This window comes from Betta splendens, chromosome 3 (assembly GCF_900634795.4).
Source record: "Betta splendens chromosome 3, fBetSpl5.4, whole genome shotgun sequence".
NCBI lineage: Eukaryota > Metazoa > Chordata > Actinopteri > Anabantiformes > Osphronemidae > Betta > Betta splendens.
In genome coordinates this window covers 2,636,083-2,658,163 of record NC_040883.2, presented here as the reverse complement: position 1 = coordinate 2,658,163, position 22,081 = coordinate 2,636,083, and the positions used below count along the sequence as shown (strand labels likewise).

The following is a 22,081-nucleotide window of genomic DNA, read 5'->3' as shown; positions in this document are numbered from 1 at the left end:
AGGAGAGCCTCAAGCCTCCAAGCAGACGCCGCATCCTTTGATCTTTTACTCACTGCTTTAAAACCTTCCTTTGACCTGGTCGAGCAACACATGCTGTCAGTGCACAGCCACGTTATTTAGCTCAGGTGACAGACTACAGCACCTTTACTCTAATCAGGACGCCTATTTCACTCATTCCAACAGGATTCCCTTCTGTCCATCACGCACAAGTACAACATGAATTCAAGAGAAGTTCTATTTCATGACAACACAAACATGAGCAAGTAAAGCAGAAACAGCCTAGGTTACTCAGCTATGCAGAGCGGAGGACTTTAAATGACAGGCTTCAGTGTATTTACGTCACATACAGTAGTGTTTATGATTTGCAGGGACTTGCCCATGTTGTGTGACAGCACTAACCAATGCAAGGGGATTTTTTGGGGGGGGGTGTTAACCTTCAAATTGTCAGGCTCCGGTGCCACCTTTCATTATCGCTCAAGTCCTATGTTTTACCTGTTGCCCTTTAGAATACGGTGCAAAGGTTTCACAGGTGCATTTAACACAACCAGAGAAAAGTCAGACCAATCTCTGAACTCTGCAGACTGACAAGACCTACACAAAAAACACAACAACACCTACACAAAAAAACACTCCATGGCAAACTTTTTTTTAAAATTATGCAGTGTAACATTTTCCACACCAATTATTATTATTATTTAGCATAATACGAAAAAAAATCTTTACGTTAAATTCTGGTGTCGCGTCAGTTCAACGCAATCCACTAATCACTGCAGCGTTACATTAGACAAATCGTAAAAATGCACAGTAAAATCCCACATGACACGACTGTCTTTGTCAGACATTTACCGAGTCTCCACTGAACGAGCGAACACACGCTCCAGCAGGAGATATTCCTGGAGAGGGTGATGTTTGGGTTAATTTTAGCCCGAAGGAGCGCACGCCACGGGGTAACAGACGTGTCAATCACCGGGTGACCCGAGGCTGGACGCGGCTCCACTCACTCGAGGCTGCGAACAACCTGTGGCACGAAACGTTGGCTCCAGCGGGGAAACCGGAGACGTGTTCGGACCACAATTGACAGTTCCACGCGAAACAAAGCGTGAACGTGCCGCGGAGTCGCACGCCAGAGAGGCGGCGGAGCTGAGCTAGCATGACGGCTCTCTAGCCCGCTCCAGCCGTTAGCAGCGGGCAGCTGTTCGCCAAATCCCTCGGCCGCTCATAACGGTTCATCATCCGCGACTCACCCGCCGTCAACGTCAAATCAGTCCGCACACGCAAGTTTGCCCGGTGTCGTCTGCTCGTTCATGGCGGCGCTGTCACCAACTCAAACGCGGAGCGGCCTTCGGCTGTTATCGTCTCCGTTGTCGCGTCTTCTTCACGGAGTCGAGTCGTGAGCTGTCCAGCGGAGCGAGGTGTCTTCTGTCAGTCACCGCCGAGCCGAGCCGAGCCGGCTGTCCTCTCTGCCGCCATCTTGGTTGTGATGGGAATCCGCTCTCTCTCTCTATCACTCTCGCGCTCGCGCGCTCTCTGTCTCCCTCCACACACGCACGCACGTGCGCACAGACAGAGTGGTACTTAGACACCGCAGCCTGCTTCACGAGCCACGCAAGTTGTATTACATCAGTGAAACTGCACAAAACACCAAAAACGACATTATTAAGCAATTCAAAAGCAGAAAGAGACTCACAGTAGAGACTTCAATTACTTGAAAGTAATACAGACAAGCACAAAAACGTACAATAAAGACAATGGCAAAACTGTAGAAATGAAATGTGCAAAATCAAAGGTGCTGCCTTTATTTTGAACTAATACATATTCTAGCAAAGTTCTTTTCAAAAATGCATGCAAAATAAAAACGTACTGTATGTGAATACTGGTATAAGTCTTAAAAACGAAAAAGCTATTTGTGTTTGGAGTCAAAGTGTAGTAATACTTCACACTGGACCTTATTGTTTATTCACCCTACAATCAGTGTATAAACTGTATAGCCAGCACTGTCCAGTATTTAAAACCACTACCATATTGTACCTGCTTCATCATTATAATAAATACTTACACAGTTGTATTGTAGCTTTTCTGTAGCTTCACTTTAGGAAGGTGAAATCCTTTTGACTATTGTCCATTATCACAGCTCAGTGGTTTGATTTTGTTTTACTCAGCAAATGCTGGAGATAAACAGAAATAAAAGACATCCAAAAATGCCTATTATGCAATTGTCCCACCATGAATCTGTGTCATGGGATTCTTCTTACAGCAAATATATTTGAAACATTGTGTGTGCATATTTTAGGAACGGTGTTTTAACTGAACACATGCAAATAGAAAACCAACTATCATCTATCAACAAATTATCATCCACTTGATAATGAAGTCCACATATTTTGTTTCATCTTCCAAATCCAGATTTAGATTTTCCAAATCAAAATCTTTCATTGATCGTAAGTGACACATTGCTTTTAGAGTGGCTAGTTTATCAGCAGCTCCATTTTCAGGATGAATAAATTATAGTTAAAGAGCAGAAGATATGATGAAATTGGTTGAAACAGCTCGGCTTCGAGCAGGTGTGGGATTTGATTCCCACACATTTGTGCTGACTCAAACATACTTTAAATGTGTGTTTTCCCATTTGTTCTCAAAGGTTCTGTATTATACAGATAGACATAGCTGCAGATAGAGTGCATCTATATAGACATGGTCCCCTGCTGCCATCTGCTGCCTTTTGAGAGCAAACACAGTCCCCCAGCAAACCTTTGACGTGTCTGAATAACAGTCACCCTACAGTATATTCTAACTGCTTATGTCAGCAGGCCGCATGGAGCTGGAGCCTATGGCAGCACACACACACACACACACACACACTCACACACACACACACACACACACACACACACACACTCACACACACACACACACACGGCTTCTGCACTGCTGTGAAGTGGCAGTGAGCATTAAAGCGGATGCAGCTCGTCAGCAACAGAAGTGACTTCTGAATTCAATTTTCTTCATTTGTACATTTTGGAAAATGAGTGAAGCCGTACTGGCTCTGTGATGGACCGGTGACCTGTCCAGGGTCTACCCCGCCTCTCGCCTGTAGATAGATGGGAAGGCTCCAGCAGCATGGGAACTAGAGGTAGAAAATGGATGGATGGATGAAGCTGGACTAGTTTCCACCTTTAGTCGTCTCTGACACAGTCTATCATTATGTCTTATACTAGAATCCCGCGTTTCATGTGCTTCCCAAGGGCCACAACCGTTGAATTTCCTACATGCATAACAACTAGACGCCGGGACTAGAAGTAACAGATGGAAAATAACCCCCTGCTGCTACAATACAGCAAAGTTAATGGATTTATCTGTGATTAAGTGTTTGCATCTGTGCTCACAGACATGCTGATGAGGCAGAGAGTTCCAGTGGCACGGAATTTTCAAATCCCTTCTGCGTGATCATGAGCTAACGGCTAAACTTAGGCTTGTATAACAAGTGTTCCACCGCTTGTCTGAGTCCACGCCATGATTAGTGGCTCTGTGCACTAATTATGTCATCCCAGTCCACACTTCCGCTGTAAGACAAGCTGCACGCACACACACAGAGTTACTGGAATTCCTCCTCTCTGCTATTGATTTTCAGCAGATTTGGAAACGTTGACATGACGAGCAAGAGACATACAAGCTTTTTCAAATGATGCCACGCGCTGCTCCTCCCTCCGTGCATTAGAGGTCAGGAGACAGGCAGGATGTGAGCTGGACAGGCTGCAGGCTGAGATGTCGGCCAGGATGCATCACAACCTGCATATTTAAACTCGTCTTTCACGCGTATTACACCGTTTGAACACTTTGCTTTTATTAATGGGTATTGGATATGATGTCATGTTTCACGTAAAAGGTCACAAATCACGTAAAGTGCACAATTAAGCCCAAAGTTAATCGATAGTCATTCTGAGGTCTAGAGTACTAAAGCAAACCATGGGTCTGGTTTGTATTTATACACACATATATGTATATTTGGTTGCTATCTTTGTGTTTGTGTCCTAGTTTCTGAGATACAAACATGAAGCAGCCCGTCTGACCAGCAGTTCTATAAATAGCAGCGGCGGAGTGAGCATCACACGTTGTGGTGACTGATCTGTTCCAGGTGTGATACAGGCGTTTCTGTACTTATGTGTTTGACAGTTCATGCTGCTTTAGAGGGCTGTAACAAACGGTCCAAGCCAGTCACGCTATTGTCAAACCAACGTAGAACAACGACTGAAAGATTACTGTGGAGCCTTACTGCAAAGCTTCACCCAAATGGGTCTAGGCTCACGTATCTATGATCTGTAAAATACAAAACAGCTCAAACTAACTGAAAACATTAACACGTTAACACTAAAACCTTCAGTCACACAGGGAACTCTGTCAACATCAGGTTTCGTGACCCTTTGACCTCTGATCTGATTCTCTGGAGGGACAACAGGAAAAGGAACTTCCTTTGTAGAATCAATACGGTGTGAAATTTGATTTATGTCATATAACTAAGAGTGACTTTTCTCACACATAGTCAGTTGGAGTGTATCACCTCCCGACTGTAGCTTGATAGCATGTAAACAAATGGGAAACATAATTACTGTAAATGAAACATGGATGCAACATTAAAGAAATTCAATTTGCCAAGATATTCTTTGAGGCAGTTTTTAATCTGCTGTATTTGGGGAGATGAGTCTTGAGGTGAAGCCTAAGTCTAAAGGTAATAAGTACATGAGGAAAGTGATGTTAATGACTTGTAATTTGATTTCGTTTTTTCCTTGCAGTAAGTAATTGCGTTATCTTGTTGGAGTCCCATCCACTTCATCCTTTTAATATTGATTCAGACGAACTGCTGTGATTTCCTGTTGGAGCGTGGTTGCATGATGAGCTGATGGAGTGTATGACAGGGTCGGCTCACATCCTGCTGTCCCACCCAGCAGCGAAGAGGAAAAGGCCATGTCCATGAGTCCATACCATGAGGTACCGTGTAATCACAGGGTTTGCTTTTTCATGTTACACGGTGATGAAATTAAAGAGACAGTAAAATGCAGTCATTTTACTTTATACATACAGTACAAAGGATGTTGAGCCGTAAACAAGATGTTTGAGTTTAAAAATTATAATGCATGTGTCCTAAACACAGGGGCGGCACTTGTGTAAGTATATGTATATATCATTGAGTTTGTGTGTATGAGCTGAGTCCAGCGACCCGGCCGGCTTGGGTTACACCCTTCTAATACGACACGGAGGAGAAACCTCTCTGGATGCACCTTGCTTGCGGGAAGCGGAGCGACTGTAGGCATAAATAAATCTCCCCTGAGGAAAGTCGATACAGCAGCTCGTGTGTCTGCAGCTGAGCATCCAGGCCCATCTGCATCTCCTGCACTGTGTACAGTACATGACACAAACCTGCCTCTGATGTGTGGAAGAAGAAGTAGGAAGTAGAAGAAATACTGCAAACGGCTGCCGTCTTATTAAACTCGTGGTTGCAAAGACTGTATCATTTAGAGCCGTGGAAATCTATTGCGTTTCATTCTTCGGTGAGACTGAATGACACCAAGTGGAATCCAAAGTGAGAGGTTCAGCACTGCTGCCAGTACGAACGTCCATGGATACAGATCAATGGAAACAACAAAGACCAGTGGAGCCAGAGACTCCCTGCTGATTCAATTTACCGTCTCTGTTATTCACATGATGCTACTGCCTCCCAGCTGACACCACATCACTGAGGCAGAGGATTTGGTGGGATGTTGCACCGACGTGTGCACGAAATGAAAGAATGACAGATAACACAGGCAGCAATAGATCTTATTAGATCCCATTAAGACTTAAATGGATGAACAACGCAAGTAGGAATACATCATTAATAAATAAATAAGTTTCCCACTTCATCATCCAGCGATGTGGTCAACATCCGTCGAACAGGAGTCTGGAGATGAGGGATGGAACTGGTTACTGCTTCCCTTTGGTTTTTACAACAGCCTACGTGTGACTTTGTCTGTGAAGAGGAGTTGTTTTATTTTAAATGTTTAACAGTCACAACCTTCACAGAGATCTGGTGGTCTGGTCTGATGCTACTGGCCCTGATCCTGTTTCTAAAGTCCAGCATTAGCTGAGGTTCAGTCAAAGCAACCTACTGTATATAGAACATAAGGAGCCAAACTGTGGTTTATCGGCTTGATGAGTTATTTGATATGAAGGCATATGATGAGGACAGATCACATTCTGGTGTAGGTTAAGCTTCTGCTGATGTAGCAGAAACCGCACACCAGAAATAACCAGAGAAAATACATACAGTCAAATGTGAACTAATCACTGTAACTGTGTACGCAACCAATACTGACTGCAAACAAACTGCATGCGAGACTGAAACACAAGCAAGTTGTAGAGGAAAACTCTAATAGCATTTATATAAAAAAACAGACAGAGCATAGAGTCTCCACTCATTCAGGGCAGCATCAATTATTCATAAATGCTCCTGTCGACTGCACTGCTACAGGGATCGATGTCTCTGTAATGTGGACTGATACCAGCCTCTGGCCCAGTCCTGGATGCAGCAGGTTAATGGGCCGACTGGATTTCATTCACCGCACGACTTCCTGAACAAAACTCTGCAAAGCAACTCGCATCCAGAGCATTTGTTCCATTAAAACAATATGACAAATGATGAGGTATACATATATATATATATATATATATATAGCTTCAAAACCAGGGGTTTGCAAAGTAAGATGTGGAAGCATAGAAGGCATGTTATGTCCAGTGAATAATTAAGTTTTCCATATTTTTCAGAGGGAGGGAAGAGAAAGCCTTTTATTCTGTAATTAGTCAAACCTTTGTTCATGTAATTACATACTGAATATATAGTATTATGTGTGTATATCAACCATCCATCATTCAGACCGGCTGAGTTTAGCCCATCGTGGCTGTGGGTGAGAGGTGGGGTTCACCCTAGTCAGCAGTTAAGCTGCCTGCCTGTCTGTGAATGACAGGAGGAAGCAATGAAGTCAAACAGGAAGTACTAAGACTGTGGGTGACCCTTCTGATGTAACCGCTCCCTCCACCACTTTAACTAACGACACAAAGCGCCAGCTTGAACACACTGTATGGCATCATTATGTAACTTGTGTGACACCAGGTCTCATTATATGAGGCCTCTGTGAACCAGAGGGGTCACCTTTATTCCTGGGCTGTGGAATCCTTTTAGACAAACGTTTCTCCAGTACTGGGTCAGATAATTTGGCCTGGTTCGTTGCCAGAACATTTGGTTTGCATCCTGCTGAGCTGTGATAATGAGCAGAGCATTAAATATTCAGTTAAGAGGAAGTTGAGTGTCACTACATTATCTGAGACCATCAGCCATTTATTGATGACTATTTGTTATCTTGTCTTAGAGCAGACACAGACACACACACACACTGAACTACTGGGACTAATATTATTTGTCTGATAGATGTAGTCTGTTTGCTTCATGAATTATAGATCCTCCAAAATGTCACCCAGAGCGAACAGACAGATCTGTCTGGGAGCTTCACTGTGAGCATGACATCACCTTGACAGATGGGTCCTTTCAGCCCTACACCGCTTGCTGGAAGTTCAGATGGGAAACTTGTTATTCAATCAATATGTAAGGCTTTTTAAATTGCTTGGTTGTTTCCTACTGCGCTAAATTGTTAATTAGCTTGTGTCTGGTGCAGCGAGGCAGGTAGGCTGCTGGCAAACATTAAAAATGGACGGGTGATGGAATTAAACGCCTCAAATCAGCATGAAGAAATAAGATTACAAGAAGATGTTTATCATTTTATCTGTGCGTGTTTTAGAAGAGGGAATTTGTCAATGAGTGTGTAAAGCCAAGGAGATGATGCCTCGGTACCGTTAAAGTGAGTCCCACCCACTTCTTCCCTGGCTCAGCCCCGCTCCACCTCCCAGCATTCATTCAACCCGGCGCTGCGGAGAGGAAACCGCTGCCCCTCAGGGATTTGGCATCATAATTATATAGGAAGCAGAGGAGTCTGGCGCGTGTCAGAGCTGGAGCGGCTGCAGGCGGCTCACACGTGTCCACTGATGCGCAGCAAGGAACGGCTCACAGCGTGAATGCGGAGCTTTCCTTCTCAGACTGTGTGAAGGTAAGATTATCTCTTCAATTAGTCTACGGCGCGTGAGAGCGGAGAGTGGCGACGTGCAGCCTCCCGCTGCTCACAGTCTGCTCCCTCAGATTAGGTGCTTCTGCCTCCACGCTAATCAGCCACAAACTGCTGCTGCAAATGTCTGCGGCTAAAACCTGAAGCCTCTTAGACGCTCACCTGAGAAACCAGTTTCTGGACTTTTGTAAAAACAGTTCTACCTTCTAATCTTGTATGAAACTGTTGAGAAAGTTTATTTGGTGTTTGGGGTTTAAATACAATGAATTGCATATACATTCTAAATAACTGTCGCTGGCTTGCATTTTTTGAATTTAGAGGTTTAATGAACTCTGAAATGATTTTTATGCCACCAAATGTTTCATAGAGAACCTTTCTGAAACCAAAAGCTCTTAAGGGTTAAAACGCGGTGCTTTCACTTGCCTGTTTTCAGAGTTAGAGGCGGAAGCGGCCATGTCAGACAAGAAACCCCGAGGCTCCGACGCCCGACCCAAGATCGGCCTTCGCAGCTGGAGCGCAGACAGTTATGTGTGGAGGGGAAAGAAGCGCTCTCGGAGCTCGTGCAACGGCTCGGGTCCCGGGGGTCCGGAGGCCGAGGGGACGCAGGAGCCGGGCGCGAGGTCCACTTCCTGCCCGCGCTGGCGCCGGGACAGGAACTGCAGCTGCAGCGCTCTGGGCGACGCGCTGACGTCCGCGGACCTGGACGCCGTGTGCCGGAAGGCCTTGTCCCGGCGCTCCCTGAGGCAGAAGTTCCAGGACGCCGTGGGCCAGTGTTTCCCTCTGCGCTCGCACCACTACCACCATCACCACCACCACGCGCCCGCCTCCTCGCGACCCTTCTCCGTGCTCTTCTGGTCCAAGCGGAAGATCCACGTCTCGGAGCTCATGCAGGACAAGTGCCCCTTCTCGCCCAAATCTGAGCTGGCCAGATGTTGGGACCTTATAAAGAATCACGCCACTCATCCACACGCCCTTAACGACATGGAGACCCCCCTCAGGGGTCCCGTGTCATCGTCCTCCACCTCGCCCCCACAGACTCCCATCTCCTGGGAGGACCTCTGCTGCTCCCCGGGGCCCGGCAGCACCAGTCTGGATGACTGGGACCCTTCGTGCCCCCGCGGGGGGGCAGAGGGCGTCTGCAGACACACTGACTACATCCTGGTCCCAGATCTGCTCCAGATCAACAACAGCCCCTGCTACTGGGGAGTGCTGAACCGCTTCGAGGCCGAGGAGCTGCTGGAGGGCCAACCGGAGGGGACGTTCCTGCTCCGCGACTCCGCTCAGGACGAGTTCCTCTTCTCCGTCAGCTTCCGGCGCTACAGCCGCTCGCTGCACGCACGCATCGAGCAGAACGGCAAGCGCTTCAGCTTCGACGTGCGTGACCCGTGCATGTACCGGGACCCCAGTGTGACGGGGCTGCTGAGGCACTACAGCGACCCCGCCACCTGCCTCTTCTTTGAGCCCCTCCTCTCGCGGCCGCTGCCGAGGACCTTCCCGTTCTCGCTCCAGCACCTGTGCAGGGCTGTGATCTGCAGCTGCACCACCTACCGGGGCGTCAGCACGTTGCCGCTGCCGCCGCAGCTCAGGGACTACCTCAGACAGTACCACATCAAATGTGATGGAGCCTGTGCTGTGTGACACGCGGGGCGGAACGGACGCTGGAGCACGAGTTCCTGTTTTGTGGAGCAGAACTGGTATTAACAGTATGATGCAAACACATCTCCAGCACCTCATCAGCCTCGTCTGCAGGTCTGAATACGTATAGAGTAAGATCACACTAAATACTGAGGGCTGGTGGCTGTAAATGTTCAGGTTGTGTATGAGGGTCCAGTTCATGGGACAAAGCCAACGCTAGCATCATGTAGGTCTTCCACTGGTCACTTATGGTTCCAGACTGAGACCAATCATCCTTTTACTGTATGTGATGTGATGCAATGCAATGTCCCTGCAGGCAACATTTATTGAAAAGGCTAGAGGCGCCTAGATTAACTATTAGCTATTAAATCATTTTACAACAAAACATTTTCTGTAAATCTTTTCTCTTGGTCCAGAAGAAAATCATTTTTCTAACTGGTGGTGAACACTCACACAAACACACACTCAGAACATCAGATTCGGGCCCACTGGTGACCAGCAAACTGTGGGTTCTAGACTTTGTGTTCATTTTGAAGACACATCAGACATTCAGTCCAACCTGACTTTCTGTGAGGCCACGCGGTGGCAGCACAACAGCACTGATGGAGGCTTTGAGAAAACATCCACTTCATTTGTCTTTTCACACTGACCGCTGCTCTCTAACATGGTATTTTAACATCCTTCAATAACCCAGAAATATCATGTGCATGATGTACAATACAGCATAGAGGCTGTGGGGCGAGCGAGCAGATGTGTGTGTGTGTGTGTGTGTGTGTGTGTGTGTGTGTGTGTGTTACTTACATACAGTTGTACAGTTGTAATCAGATTTAGGTTTTGCACAACCTCCACTGAAACATTCAGAATGTACATGTGTGTAAACATGTCTTGATGAGGAACACAGGTCTCTGAAGCTCATCGAACTGGCAGAGGAACCAGAGAGGATCCATCTATGAAAAAACAGTAAGGTTAAGGTTAGGATGACAAATTTAGGGTGGTATCTTTAATGACACTCACACGAGGTTTTTGGTGGTTGTGGTAGTTTGAAGAGAAGCGCTGTGCTCTTCGTGTTTGCGTCACTGGAGCGCCCCCTGCAGGCCACACGGTCACCGGGCTGAAAGAGCCGTTTGCGGCCTGTTGCTGGAGCCGCAGTCGCGCTCGTCCTGCCTGTTCATGCAGCAGCTGAGGCCGTGTCATAGTGAGACGACCTAATGGTGTGGAAAACGCCGCTTCTGAAGTGTCGCTCTGAAAACAACTCGTGTCTTTTCTTTGCAAAGGACACCTCTAAATGTCAGCGCTTCAGTGGAGCTAATGGAGAGATAAGGACATGAAAAAGACTATTACCCTTCAGACTCCAGAACCCAGATTTATCAGTGGAGTCGTGTGTCACCAGCTCCTCTCTCTCTGGAAGATGTGGAGGAGACTGAATACATGCATATGATAGTGTGGCTGCCTTCAACATGCTTTATGAGCCGGTCTGGTCTGGTCAACAGTCTATATGTTCTATGTCAGGGTCTACGACTCATCTATCTTAAATTAGTGCAAAGTTGCTGCACAGTGTGAAACCAAATGATTAGACACTAATTATCTCTGCTGACAGTGAATCAGCTTGAAGGAATAACAGAGGTAAAGAAACACTTGGTAAATGTCACACGGATGAAATGATGAAGCTACTGTGGGAAAAGCAGTATTTAATATATTGGATGCAACGTGGTTTGTTGGCTTCATATGCAAACAGATATAAGATTATAGCAGATGCATCATGAGAATGAGAATAATGAAGAAATAGGACACTCTTTTTAGTAAAACTCTTCTATTGTTTCTGCCTGTGCGTTGTCCGTCTACAAGGTCTGTTGTTTCTATGATACAGAGCAAAGACGTCACACGTTCATAGCAACAATGGAGATATCACAAGGGAGAGATTTCAGACTCTGATGGACTCTGATTGACTCAACAGTTCCCAACATGTTTTGCCTCTACAGCTTGATAAATCTGAAAACTTAGATATCGTATTTTACACCCAGCTTCATGCGTCCATGTGTCATGTTCACATGTTCAGTGATGCAGTAACTGGACCCCAAGCTGTCACCGCCACAGCAGATAAACAGTGGCAGATGAGGCGTCAAGGGGAAAAAGCTGAAAGGTACGTGTATTCTTTATAAACGCTAAATAGTTCAGCCAAAAGCATTTTGTACACCTTTTACTCTAAATCACCCGAGTCAGAGAATTAGTGTGACAATACATACACAACACGGGATTTTCACTCACGACATTGAATTGACATGTAGATAAATACACAAAATGATGAAACCCAATCATATTTAACCGCACTTTTAAGCATTTGCGAGTTTATTTTACTGGTGGGAGGAGTTTGGACGGCTGCGTCATGACGTAGCTGGCGGGAGTTGTGACGCAGCCTTTCCGTGTTTTCAACGCAGCGCGGGAGATTTGCGAGAAGAGCGCTCAGTAAGCGGAGTCGTTGTGGAAAGCGTAGGTTTTCATAATCAGTTTGTACTTGATAATAGATTAAATCCCGCGGTTTGTTCGAGTCCAACGTTTCACGCTGTGCACAACGTGTCACGCTCACTGGACGCAGGGAGACGTGTCGTTAGCGTTAGCTCGTGTCCTGAGCTAGCTAGTTGTCTGTACAGGCAAAGTAACGTCAGGACTGATAAACAACAGCGTACGAGGACTGGGTTCACACGTTCATACCCGTCTCTGTTCGTCCAGTCAACAGGTCGTCACGATGCCGTGTGAGAGGAAGCCGATGCGCTACGGTCACTCTGAGGGACACACCGAGGTCTGCTTCGATGACACGGGAAAGTAAGTCAGAGACGATTACACCAGACCGAAGCACTGCCAACACACTGTTGGAAACATTCTATGCGGGAATAGAGCAGTCCTGCAATTTAATTGCTGTATTTACTACAATTATGTCAAAATAGTAAAATCCACCTTAAGTTAAATGGGTTAAATCTTTCTTTACCGTAACTTTAACTTGCTTATTTGGGTGCTGGTTATACACTGTTTTGTATTTCACTTAAAGAAACACACGCACCTACACTATTAGGAAAGTTGATCAAAGTTCCTGTTTTTCAACATTAAGCATATTTGAAATCTGATACAAACAAATTTTCCTTAGGTTCATTGTAACGTGTGGAAATGATGGCGACGTTCGGATCTGGGAGAGCTTGGATGACGACGATCCACAGTTCATAACGGTCGGGGACAAGGCGTACTCTCTGGCTCTCAAGGTCGGTCCCCTGCTACTGTACATGTCCAGCAGCTGCAGCCCATTATACACGGACTCCTGAAGAATTATGGATTTCCACAGAGATCCGGTTTGTAATGAATTAACACTTGACTCCACAGAACGGCAGGCTGGTGACGGCGAGCTCCAACAACACCGTTCAGATCCACACATTTCCTGAGGGCGATCCAGATGGCATCCTGACCCGGTTCACTACCAACGCGACACACGTGGCATTCAACAGCAGCGGCTCCAGAGTCGCAGCTGGATCAGGGTACTGCTCCTACTCCTAACGTGTGCTCATTCACTAGGTGGCAATAGTTCACGGTCTTGACATAAAAACGCATTGTTTCTGCTCTGAGCTGATCGACTTACTTTCTTACATACTCATTAGTTCCAGATACTGATGAATTTTACATGGTGTCAGATCTGAATCACAAATCATGCATAGTCGCATCAATGTGGCTTCACCTGTGGCGGCGGCTGAAGTGAACGTGCGTAACCTGTTTGTTGTGCTTAGTCATGCACACTGTGACCGCACCAGACTAAGAGGACGGATCATCTCGTTACGTTTCGTGCTGTTGTTCCGGTACACAATGAGATGCACACAGCTGTGCAGCTCAATGAGTTTCCAGTGCGCAGACACAGCAGCACTTTGGATTGGTTTGTGATTAGTCCTGATTGAAGGCAAACATCTGGTTGCTATGAGAATTGATTTGCCCTAAACTGGTTTATCACTGCAATAAAAGCACAGAGCATGGGGCCCTATTGATGCTCCTTTTATCCCACAGGTCATTTCTGTTATGATATTGATTGTAGAAATCCAGACACGTAAAACTGTTGGTAGATTTGGCATCTGGATTCTAGCAGACATTCAGGCTTGTTTTGTTTTTCTTGGTCATTGACTTAATAATTTGCACAAATTGATTCACAGCTGATGTTCCATGTCTTTCGATTTTATTTCTGTTTGCTCCATATGTTAACGTGAATTTTCAGTCTGCACATTTATTTATGTTTCTCTGCTTCTCAGTGACTTCATGGTAAAGGTAGTGGAGGTTGCAGACAGCAGCCAACAGAAAACCCTCCGGGGTCACGAAGCGCCTGTACTCAGTGTCACCTTTGACCCCAAAGATGACTTCCTGGTGGGTGAACATTTTCTGGTGGTAGTAGGAGTATCACGTTTTTTTCTGTTCCTGATTTATTCCTCCTTAGCCAAAATGTGGGAAAACCTCATTGTACAACAAACCAACTAATAGAGTTGGTTGCATGAAAAGCATCCGATGGCTGTAGACGTATAAACCTGTCTTACCAGTTTTTTCAGCAGTGGGGGGGACTTAGCAGCAAGGGGACTTATTGTGGAGACAGAACCTCACAGTATCGTGTCACTATTTCAGAGTCTGTCATGAAAAGTGTTAGAAATGTGGCTGGTTTTCAAATATCATGTCATAACTCTTTGAGACTTGGAACATTAATATATCAACATGTTAATCCATTTTGAAACTTGCAGATTAGAGCGAATAATATCATAATTGAACCCATTATTGTCTCGGTCCCTAATCAAACACATCTGCTGCCTCTGTCAGGCGTCTGCCAGCTGTGATGGCTCTGTTGTGGTGTGGAATATTGAAGAACAGGTATGTTGGTTTTCCAGCACTTCAGCATAATCTCATTTGACACATGTACTCCATCTGGCCAGTCCCTCAGATACTGCTCTGCTTCGTGTTCATTCAGACCCAGGTGATCAGCTGGCCCCTGCTGCAGAAGACCAACGACGTCACTAATGCGAAGTCTCTGTGTCGACTGGCCTGGCAGCCGCGGCAGGCGAAGGTGACGCAACCCCTCCATGCACCAGTTCATTCAACTGGTTGAGCTACAACATCAAACATGACACATGCAGGACTTTGTGTCCATAACGCTAAACAAAGAAGTGATTAATCAGTGTGATAGACAAGTGCGACACATGGTAACAGAAAGATTGTCTGTGCCAACGCCCAGTTTTTAGCGGTTCCTGTCGACACAAAGGTGCACCTGTACGAGCGAGGGACCTGGAGCCATGCAAGCACCCTGACTGACGAGCTCCTGACACAGGTGAGACGTTGATGGTTAAGTAATGTTAAGTGAATGCCTTGTGCAAGACATAACCGCTTGGTGACAAACGTTTAACCAATATGTATCAGACACGAAGGAGAAACCTGGTTCCTCCTTTTTTTTGACCATTATTGACCAACATTCTCATGCTGTTTTTTTCTTTAGCCCATCAACGTTGTGGCCTGGTCTCCGTGTGGTCAGTTCTTGGTCGCTGGGTGTGTGGGAGGTTTGATGACTGTGTGGGACGTCAACAACAAGCAGTGTGTGGAAAGGTGAGTTACATGTGCCTCATCCCTTCTCTGGTGCAGAAGCCATGTCATTTAAAAGGACAATGACGTCTTATTGAACCGCCTCAGCCACGGAGGCTGGAAGAAGTGTACGATGTAACCACAGGCCAACGTAGTATTAAACAAATAATACAGTGATCGTTTGCTTGTATCTGCTGCAGACAGAAGCATGAGAAAGGCTTCAGCGTGTGCAGCCTGGCCTGGCACCCGTCAGGCAGCCAGATCGCCTACACCGACACGGAGGGCTGCCTGGGCCTGCTGGACGGACTCGGCGCCTTCACCTCCGACGCCAGCAGCGCCAAGGTAGCGCTCAGACGCAGCATGCAGGGGGGGTGCACGACGTAATAACTAACAAGTTGTCAGGTTGTTGACGTGTAACTGGGTTTTCAGCAGGCACCGGTGAAAAAGCCTGCGAACGACTTTGACGGCCTGTTTGATGATGATGACGACAGACTCATGGATGAAGGGCTGAGCGACACCAACTCACCGGTTAAGAAGCCTGTCGCTGCAGACGATGAGGACGATGATGATTTCCTTATGCCCGCAACAGGGCGGGTGAGGAACAGAGGGGCAATCCTGGATGATGAGAACTCAGTGGGTGAGTCTGGATGGACTGGGCAAAGGTGCAAAGTGTGACTACAAAGCACCACAACCCTCTGTTTTTTTTAAACTATCCCCATCTGTTGAAAACCTCAGATGCTGGGTCAATAAAGCTTGGTCAGGACAAGTTTGATGATGACGATGACACCGGAAGCACGGTGAGACCCCCAGCCTCGCTGGCGCCTCTGCATCCCGTCTACGAGGGACCTTTGCCGACACCTCCTCAGAAGGCCTTTCAGCCAGGCTCCACCCCTGCACACCTCACCCACCGCTTCATGGTAGGACAGCTGGCGGGTGGATTTTTTTTTTCTTCACATCATAAATGTTAATACATTGTTATTGTCCCTCAGATGTGGAACTCTGTGGGAATAGTGCGAGGCTACAATGACGAGCAGGACAACGCCATCGACATAGAGTTTCACGACACTGCCGTGCATCATGCCATGCACCTGACCAACTCGCTGGGTCACTCTATAGCCGACGTTTCCCAGGAGGCCGTGCTGCTGGCCTGCCCGAGCACGGACGAGCTGGCAAGGTAGATCTTGAGCGTCTGTGTGTGTTGTGTTTTTGTACATCTCTCAACCTGCTTTTCTGTCTCCTCTTCCAGCAAGCTGCAGTGCCTCCACTTCTCGTCATGGGACACCAACAAGGAGTGGATGGTGGACTTGCCCAAGGGCGAGGACGCGAGGGCGCTGTGTTTGGGCCAAGGGTGGGCAGCAGTCGGCACCAGCACGCTCACACTCAGGCTTTTCTCCATCGGAGGAGTTCAGAAAGAGATCTTCAGCTTGCCAGGACCCGTGGTCTGCATGGCTGGACATGGAGAGCAGCTGCTCATAGTCTACCACCGAGGTTAGATGCAGACACGAGATAAAGATTTAAGATGACTTCATCTTTGTGTGGATATTGTTAGAAGAATAAGAATAACTTGTGTCCAACCTTGAAGCAAATGTGTGACTTATATATTTAATAATATTTAAACTATTTTACTAGGCTTCACTAATTTAAGTGTAAAGCTGGAATTTGTTGTCTTTAAGCTCTGAGGCCTCTTTCTTGTTGCATGTCTTGTTCGTCTTTAGCGACCGGCTTTGATGGGGAGCAGGCTCTGGCTGTTCAACTGCTACAGTTTGGTCGAAGGAGGAGGCAAGTCATCAACGGGGAACCTCTTCCACTGTCTCACAAATCCTACCTGTCCTGGCTTGGGTTTACTGCTGAGGGTAAGACTCTCTAAAACACATAGATTTTTTTCATTTTCCTGATATTTCTCTTTAACAATCTGAACAGATTTTTCCCCAGCTACAATATTCTAGTCTGACTGTTGGTTCTGTTCTCCAGGAACCCCTTGTTATGTGGATTCAGAAGGGGTGGTACGCATGCTGAACCGCTCCCTGGGTAACACGTGGACACCGGTGTGTAACACCAGAGAGACCTGCAAAAGCAAATCGGATCACTACTGGGTGGTCGGCGTCCACGAGAACCCTCAGCAGCTCAGGTGAAAACGCGTTTGGCAGTAAAACTAATCTGCTCTGCTGATCAGTGACACAAACGGCAAAAAATCAGGCCTGTTGTTCAAAGGATTGGAAATCTGTTTCTATTGGTGTGTCTGTTGGGTTTTTGTGTCAGGTGTATTCCATGCAAAGGCTCCAGGTACCCTCCCACCCTGCCCAGACCTGCTGTGGGCATCCTGTCCTTCAAGCTCCCATTGTGTCAGACAACCACGGAGAAAGGGCAGATGGAGGTAAACGCAGAACAACGATTGTGCCAGTTATTTATGTTTCAAAGATTTGTTGGCAAGCCACCACCTAAGGTTTAAGTTTAAATCTGAAATTGTGCGTAGATTTTACTTGGCTTGTCCTGTCGACCTCCAGGAGCAGTTCTGGCGTTCGGTTCTCTTCCACAACCACTTCAGCTTCCTGTCCTCCAGTGGTTACGAGATAGACGAGGAGGGACAGAACCAGTCCCAGAAGGAGCAACAGGAGCTGCTCATGAAGATGTTTGCAGTGAGTTTGGAAACTCTTACACGAGATTATCTCAACCCACTAGCTGTGGAAGCATGTTTAATGTTAGCGTGCCCAACATAATGATCATCCACATTTTTCCAGTTGTCCTGTAAGCTGGACAGAGAGTTTCGCTGCGTGGAGCTAGCGGAGCTGATGACTCAGAACGTGGTGACGCTGGCGATCCGATACGCGTCCCGATCCAGACGCATGGCACTCGCCCAGCGGCTCAGTGAAATCGCCTTGGAGAAAGCGAACCAGGTCCAGGCAGACGAGCCGGAGGAGCGGGAAGAAGAGGCCGATTACACCCACGTCCGGCAGAACTCCGGGTAAAGTGAAACCACAGCGTAGTTCAGGCTAATTGAACCTCCCTGTGGTAGATTTACATCAGCGTGTTTGAAATCAAAGTGTTTAGAGGCGCAGTCGCTCACTGATCACTGATTTTGTGCAGGTATTACCAGAGTGACATCACAGGAGCACGGTGCAGAAACAGACACAACCAGGACGAGGAGCAGGAGCAGGATGAAGAGGCAGCAGAGGATGAGGAAGGGCCGGAGGTGGAGACAGAGACCGCAGAAACTAGAAAACGTTGGTTGCCTCACTGCCTTTGTGTGTGTAGATGTGACTTTAAATGCTCGAGGCACTCAGGCCTGAGTCAGGAGCCTCTTAAATGATATTAACACAAGCTTTCTCTGGAAAAACACAGGATCTGGTGATAACTGCTCACATTCACATCTCTGATATTTGCAGGTGCAAATCCATTTGCCAAGGAAGCAGGTTCACCAGCGAAACTGTCTCACCCACAAAGTAAGAAAAAAAATTGTGTAAGTAATATTAAAAAAAAAATGTAATTGACAACAAAGTCACTGACTACCTGTTTTTTTTTTTCCAGCTGCTAAAGTGGCACGGGCAAATCCTTTTAAGGTAAAGTCTTTTTATTTTAAAAGCGTCTGAGCTTGTGATGGTGTGTGAATGGCATGGTAACTGTTTTCATGGTATTTTCAGGTCAGCTCAGGCAAACCATCGACCCCGTCTGGTCAGCCTCGAGTGGTAAACATCTTAGACAACATGACATCAAGCAGGAAGTCGGCTCCACTTACCGGATCTACGGGCAAATCTAACAAGAGTCCTGTCCTCAAACCACTGGTTCCGAGGCCCAAGTCCAAGGTTTCATTATTCTCACAGTCCTGCTACACATGTCACAACAGAGCAAATTAAACAGAATAAATCACATACTTCATACATAACTGTGTACTGTGCCATTTACTCTGTTCGTTTGTTGATTAATGCTCTTTAATCCTCTGCAGACGCAGTCCACTCTGCTCCAGATGACAGGCACCAAAGCAGCCAGTAGGAAGCCTCAGGAGAACACAGAGCCAGCTGCAGATCAGCAGAAACGGGAGGAGGTCCCACCTCCATCCTCACAGGCAGACAACGCAGAGAACAAGAGGTAAACACGTGCATTAGTTATATGAAATGAAATGTTTAGTTCATATTTGTTTATTTCATGGATTGTTGTTGTTGTTGTGGTCGTTCAGGCCGAAGACAGGCTTCCAGCTGTGGTTGGAGGAGAACAGGAAGAGCATTGTAGCCGAGCAGCCTGACATGGAGGAGACAGATGTCATCAAAGAGGCCATGGGACGCTTCAGAATACTGTCAACAGAGGAGCGGCTGGTATGAAGGGAGGGTTATGCACAAACGATATGAGGGGGCTCAGCACAAGTGGACGTGTATTCATCCCTTTCGTATGACCCGACCAGATTTTAAATTAATGCCACATTCTCACATTTGATATGTGAGCAAATAAGCCGTCTTTATCAGTAACTAAACGCAGCCTCGTTTCACCCTTTTGTGAACCAACAGATGTCACTCTGCAGGTTTCTCTAGTAGCCCGGTCCTGACCCTGCATCTATTAAGACTCTCAGCATCAGGCTGGCTCCTCAGAAAGAAAAGAGCAAGTGGTTGTGAAGGGAGAGCGAGGGAGGGGTTGCTGTTGCTGGGAAACCCTGCCCCGTCTGTTTAGCCAGTGAGGGCTCAAGGCCTTGATCTTATGTTAACAATGTGTGTGAGACACTGAGGAATAATTGGGATAGACTTCTATTTGACGCAAAAGCGTTTTTACTACAAGAGCGCGTATCACAGTTATGTTTCTGCTCAATGTCCCTACACTTATTTCTCTGCCACACTAAAACACAGGGTGAACAGTTTCCAGCTTTCCTGTGAAGTGGTTTTCCTATTAGCAGATCTCACTGAGTAACCTGGTAACTCTGGTGCCTGAAGCAGCACACAGCACAAATACAGCCTTTACAGTGGTTTAATGCAGCTGCCACTAATTTCGTTGTCCACAAACTGGACTTCCTGATTTTGGTCAGGACAAAATCAGAACTTCCATGTTCTCTGCACCAAATGGAGCAGCGGTTGTTGTTTGCCTGAGATAAATCGCAGGGGAGAATTCACACAGAGGCAGTAAGATAATGAAAATAAACCTTAATGAATCATTCTAATTGTTAAATCAAAATTATTGGAAGGCAGAGGTACAGATGCTTGTACGGTGCTTGTGAGAGGGTTTAAACCCTCCATCCTCAACTGCCACTTTTTTTGTTTAGGTAAAGGGACATGACGTTTTAAATCTTCCTGGAGGCTCCTGCACAGTGGACATTCTTCACAGTAGACTTCCTCGTTCCCTGATGCCCTGTATCACACTACATTATGATACTGACTTTCCACTACACTACACAACCATGTGGCCTTCCTGTGTTCTTTTTTGCAATGCACATTTAGCCTAAATTCTTCAATGATGCCTGACCCTGTGCTGTGAATGTGTGCACCATCTACCAGTCCTGTAATGGTGGTGTTTACGCGTGCTCAGTAGTTTGAATATGCACAGCGGTAATGACAGTGTTTCGTCAGCTGCTGGTGTGTGTGTGTGTGTGCGCGTGTGTGTGTGTGTGCGCGTGTGCGTGTGTGTGGCCACGGCCACGCTGCTGCCAGTTCACTCACCCGAGGCCTGATGATTCATCCTGGCTCCATTACATCGAGGAAAACGCTTCCTTTTGTCTCTGCTCTGAGTGAACGGCTAAAAAAACAGAAGCACGAGGAAGCGCAGCGCTGCAGCCTGTCTGTAGTGATTAAACGTGACGCTCAAGCCTGAGCATCCACGTGTGCATTTACACACAACGCTTGGTTTGTTCCGCTTCATAATTAAGGTGCATGTGATGTGTTTTTGTCTGTTTTCAGTCGTGGACAGAACGAGCCAAAGGGCAAAGTGGAGACGCAGCAGATGCGAAGAAGAGAAAACGAACAGGAGGACAAGACGAAGAAAATGGAGAAACGGAAGCAGATGAAAATGGAGCCAAGAAGAAGAAACCCTTGGATCCGTCCTCCAAGCTCTCAGCATTTGCATTTAACAACTAATCCTCCTCCAGTTAGTTTTTCTTGGCATTTCGTAAACTGTCGGTTGAACAATGACAAAACACATTGTGTTTTTTGTTCAGCCTGTTGAGCCTGTTTGAGACAGAAAATTACAGTAAACTGTTGATAGTTTGCCATAAATCTGTGACATTCATTCCTTTATGTCAGCTTCATTGTTCCCTATTTTACTACATTTCTATTGTTGTTATTGTAAGAACTGAATAAATGTAAATGTTTGTTTTAGACTTTAACCGTGTGTGTGTGTGTGTGTGCGTGTGTGCTGATGCTGACAGCTGATGATGATGCCACATGTCACCTTAATAGTGGCCATTAATTAGCTCAGACTACAGCTCATTGCTGCTGGAATGCCAGCCATCCTGGGAACGTCTTCCTGGCTCAGGAAGTGCCAGTTTCCACCGTATGTTGAAGTGCCACGAAGGATTCTTAAAATAGGATTTTTCCTAATGTCAATCTGACTGGACACAGCGTCCTTGTTCTCTGATGCGTTTGAAGCCCTAAAGACAAATTTGTGCATTTGCTCCATGTGAGGGTCCGATTCTCCCGGAGGTTTTCACGGTTCACCCTGAGGGCAACGTCTGCACCACTTCATGACAGTCCAGCAGTTATTTAGATGACTGGCTCTGTTGGGTCTGTAGCATTTGCCACCGGCATATT

At 46.5% G+C, this 22,081-nt stretch overlaps 3 protein-coding genes across 15 annotated transcripts in view; 2 read left to right on the top strand and 1 right to left on the bottom strand.

Annotated features, from left to right (window-relative positions):
• LOC114851963 (C-myc promoter-binding protein-like) overlaps positions 1-19,404 on the bottom strand; it is a 46,838-nt gene extending 27,434 nt beyond the window's left edge. For 10 of the 11 annotated variants that reach the window (XM_055507217.1, XM_029143908.3, XM_029143910.3 and 7 more), the window contains exons 1-4: positions 19,263-19,404; positions 19,096-19,185; positions 10,794-11,084; positions 10,581-10,726 (exon numbers count right to left, since the gene is read on the bottom strand). In XM_055507217.1, the coding sequence (XP_055363192.1) occupies positions 10,581-10,695 (115 nt within the window). In that variant the 5' untranslated portion in view covers positions 10,696-10,726; positions 10,794-11,084; positions 19,096-19,185; positions 19,263-19,404. Of the gene's footprint in view, positions 1-1,244; positions 2,166-10,580; positions 10,727-10,793; positions 11,085-19,095; positions 19,186-19,262 lie in introns of those variants that run through there. The other variant, XM_055507220.1, reaches the window with a different exon arrangement.
• socs4 (suppressor of cytokine signaling 4) lies at positions 8,014-10,154 on the top strand. The gene is made up of 2 exons (XM_029143931.3): positions 8,014-8,129; positions 8,578-10,154. The coding sequence occupies exon 2, from the start codon at positions 8,598-8,600 to the stop codon at positions 9,780-9,782; it is 1,185 nt and encodes a 394-aa protein (XP_028999764.1). The 5' UTR covers positions 8,014-8,129; positions 8,578-8,597; the 3' UTR covers positions 9,783-10,154.
• On the top strand, positions 12,126-21,657 carry wdhd1 (WD repeat and HMG-box DNA binding protein 1). 3 transcript variants are annotated; one of them, XM_029143918.3, is made up of 26 exons: positions 12,126-12,266; positions 12,507-12,599; positions 12,919-13,030; positions 13,149-13,300; positions 14,057-14,168; positions 14,610-14,660; positions 14,758-14,853; positions 15,022-15,114; positions 15,280-15,386; positions 15,563-15,704; positions 15,795-15,999; positions 16,098-16,279; positions 16,352-16,536; positions 16,609-16,850; positions 17,078-17,215; positions 17,334-17,490; positions 17,622-17,736; positions 17,867-17,998; positions 18,101-18,324; positions 18,447-18,583; positions 18,746-18,802; positions 18,888-18,919; positions 19,001-19,162; positions 19,303-19,445; positions 19,534-19,669; positions 21,233-21,657. In XM_029143918.3, exons 2-26 carry the CDS (start codon positions 12,523-12,525, stop codon positions 21,407-21,409), a joined length of 3,366 nt encoding a protein of 1,121 aa, XP_028999751.1. In that variant the 5' UTR covers positions 12,126-12,266; positions 12,507-12,522; the 3' UTR covers positions 21,410-21,657. The 3 variants fall into 3 exon arrangements, with proteins under 3 accessions (XP_028999751.1, XP_028999749.1, XP_028999750.1); XM_029143916.3 differs by having other exon boundaries at positions 12,127-12,266; positions 15,792-15,999; XM_029143917.2 differs by lacking the exon at positions 12,126-12,266 and having other exon boundaries at positions 12,274-12,599; positions 15,792-15,999.
• The last annotated feature ends 424 nt before the right edge of the window (positions 21,658-22,081 follow it).

Coding starts and splice junctions, on each gene's coding strand:
- socs4 (XM_029143931.3), top strand. CDS start 8,598: ATGTCAGACAAGAAACCCCGAGGCTCCGACGCCCGACCCAAGATCGGC.
- wdhd1 (XM_029143916.3), top strand. CDS start 12,523: ATGCCGTGTGAGAGGAAGCCGATGCGCTACGGTCACTCTGAGGGACAC. Junction 14,661..14,757: donor TGTGGAATATTGAAGAACAG/GTATGTTGGTTT, acceptor GTGTTCATTCAG/ACCCAGGTGATCAGCTGGCC. Junction 18,325..18,446: donor CACGTCCGGCAGAACTCCGG/GTAAAGTGAAAC, acceptor GATTTTGTGCAG/GTATTACCAGAGTGACATCA.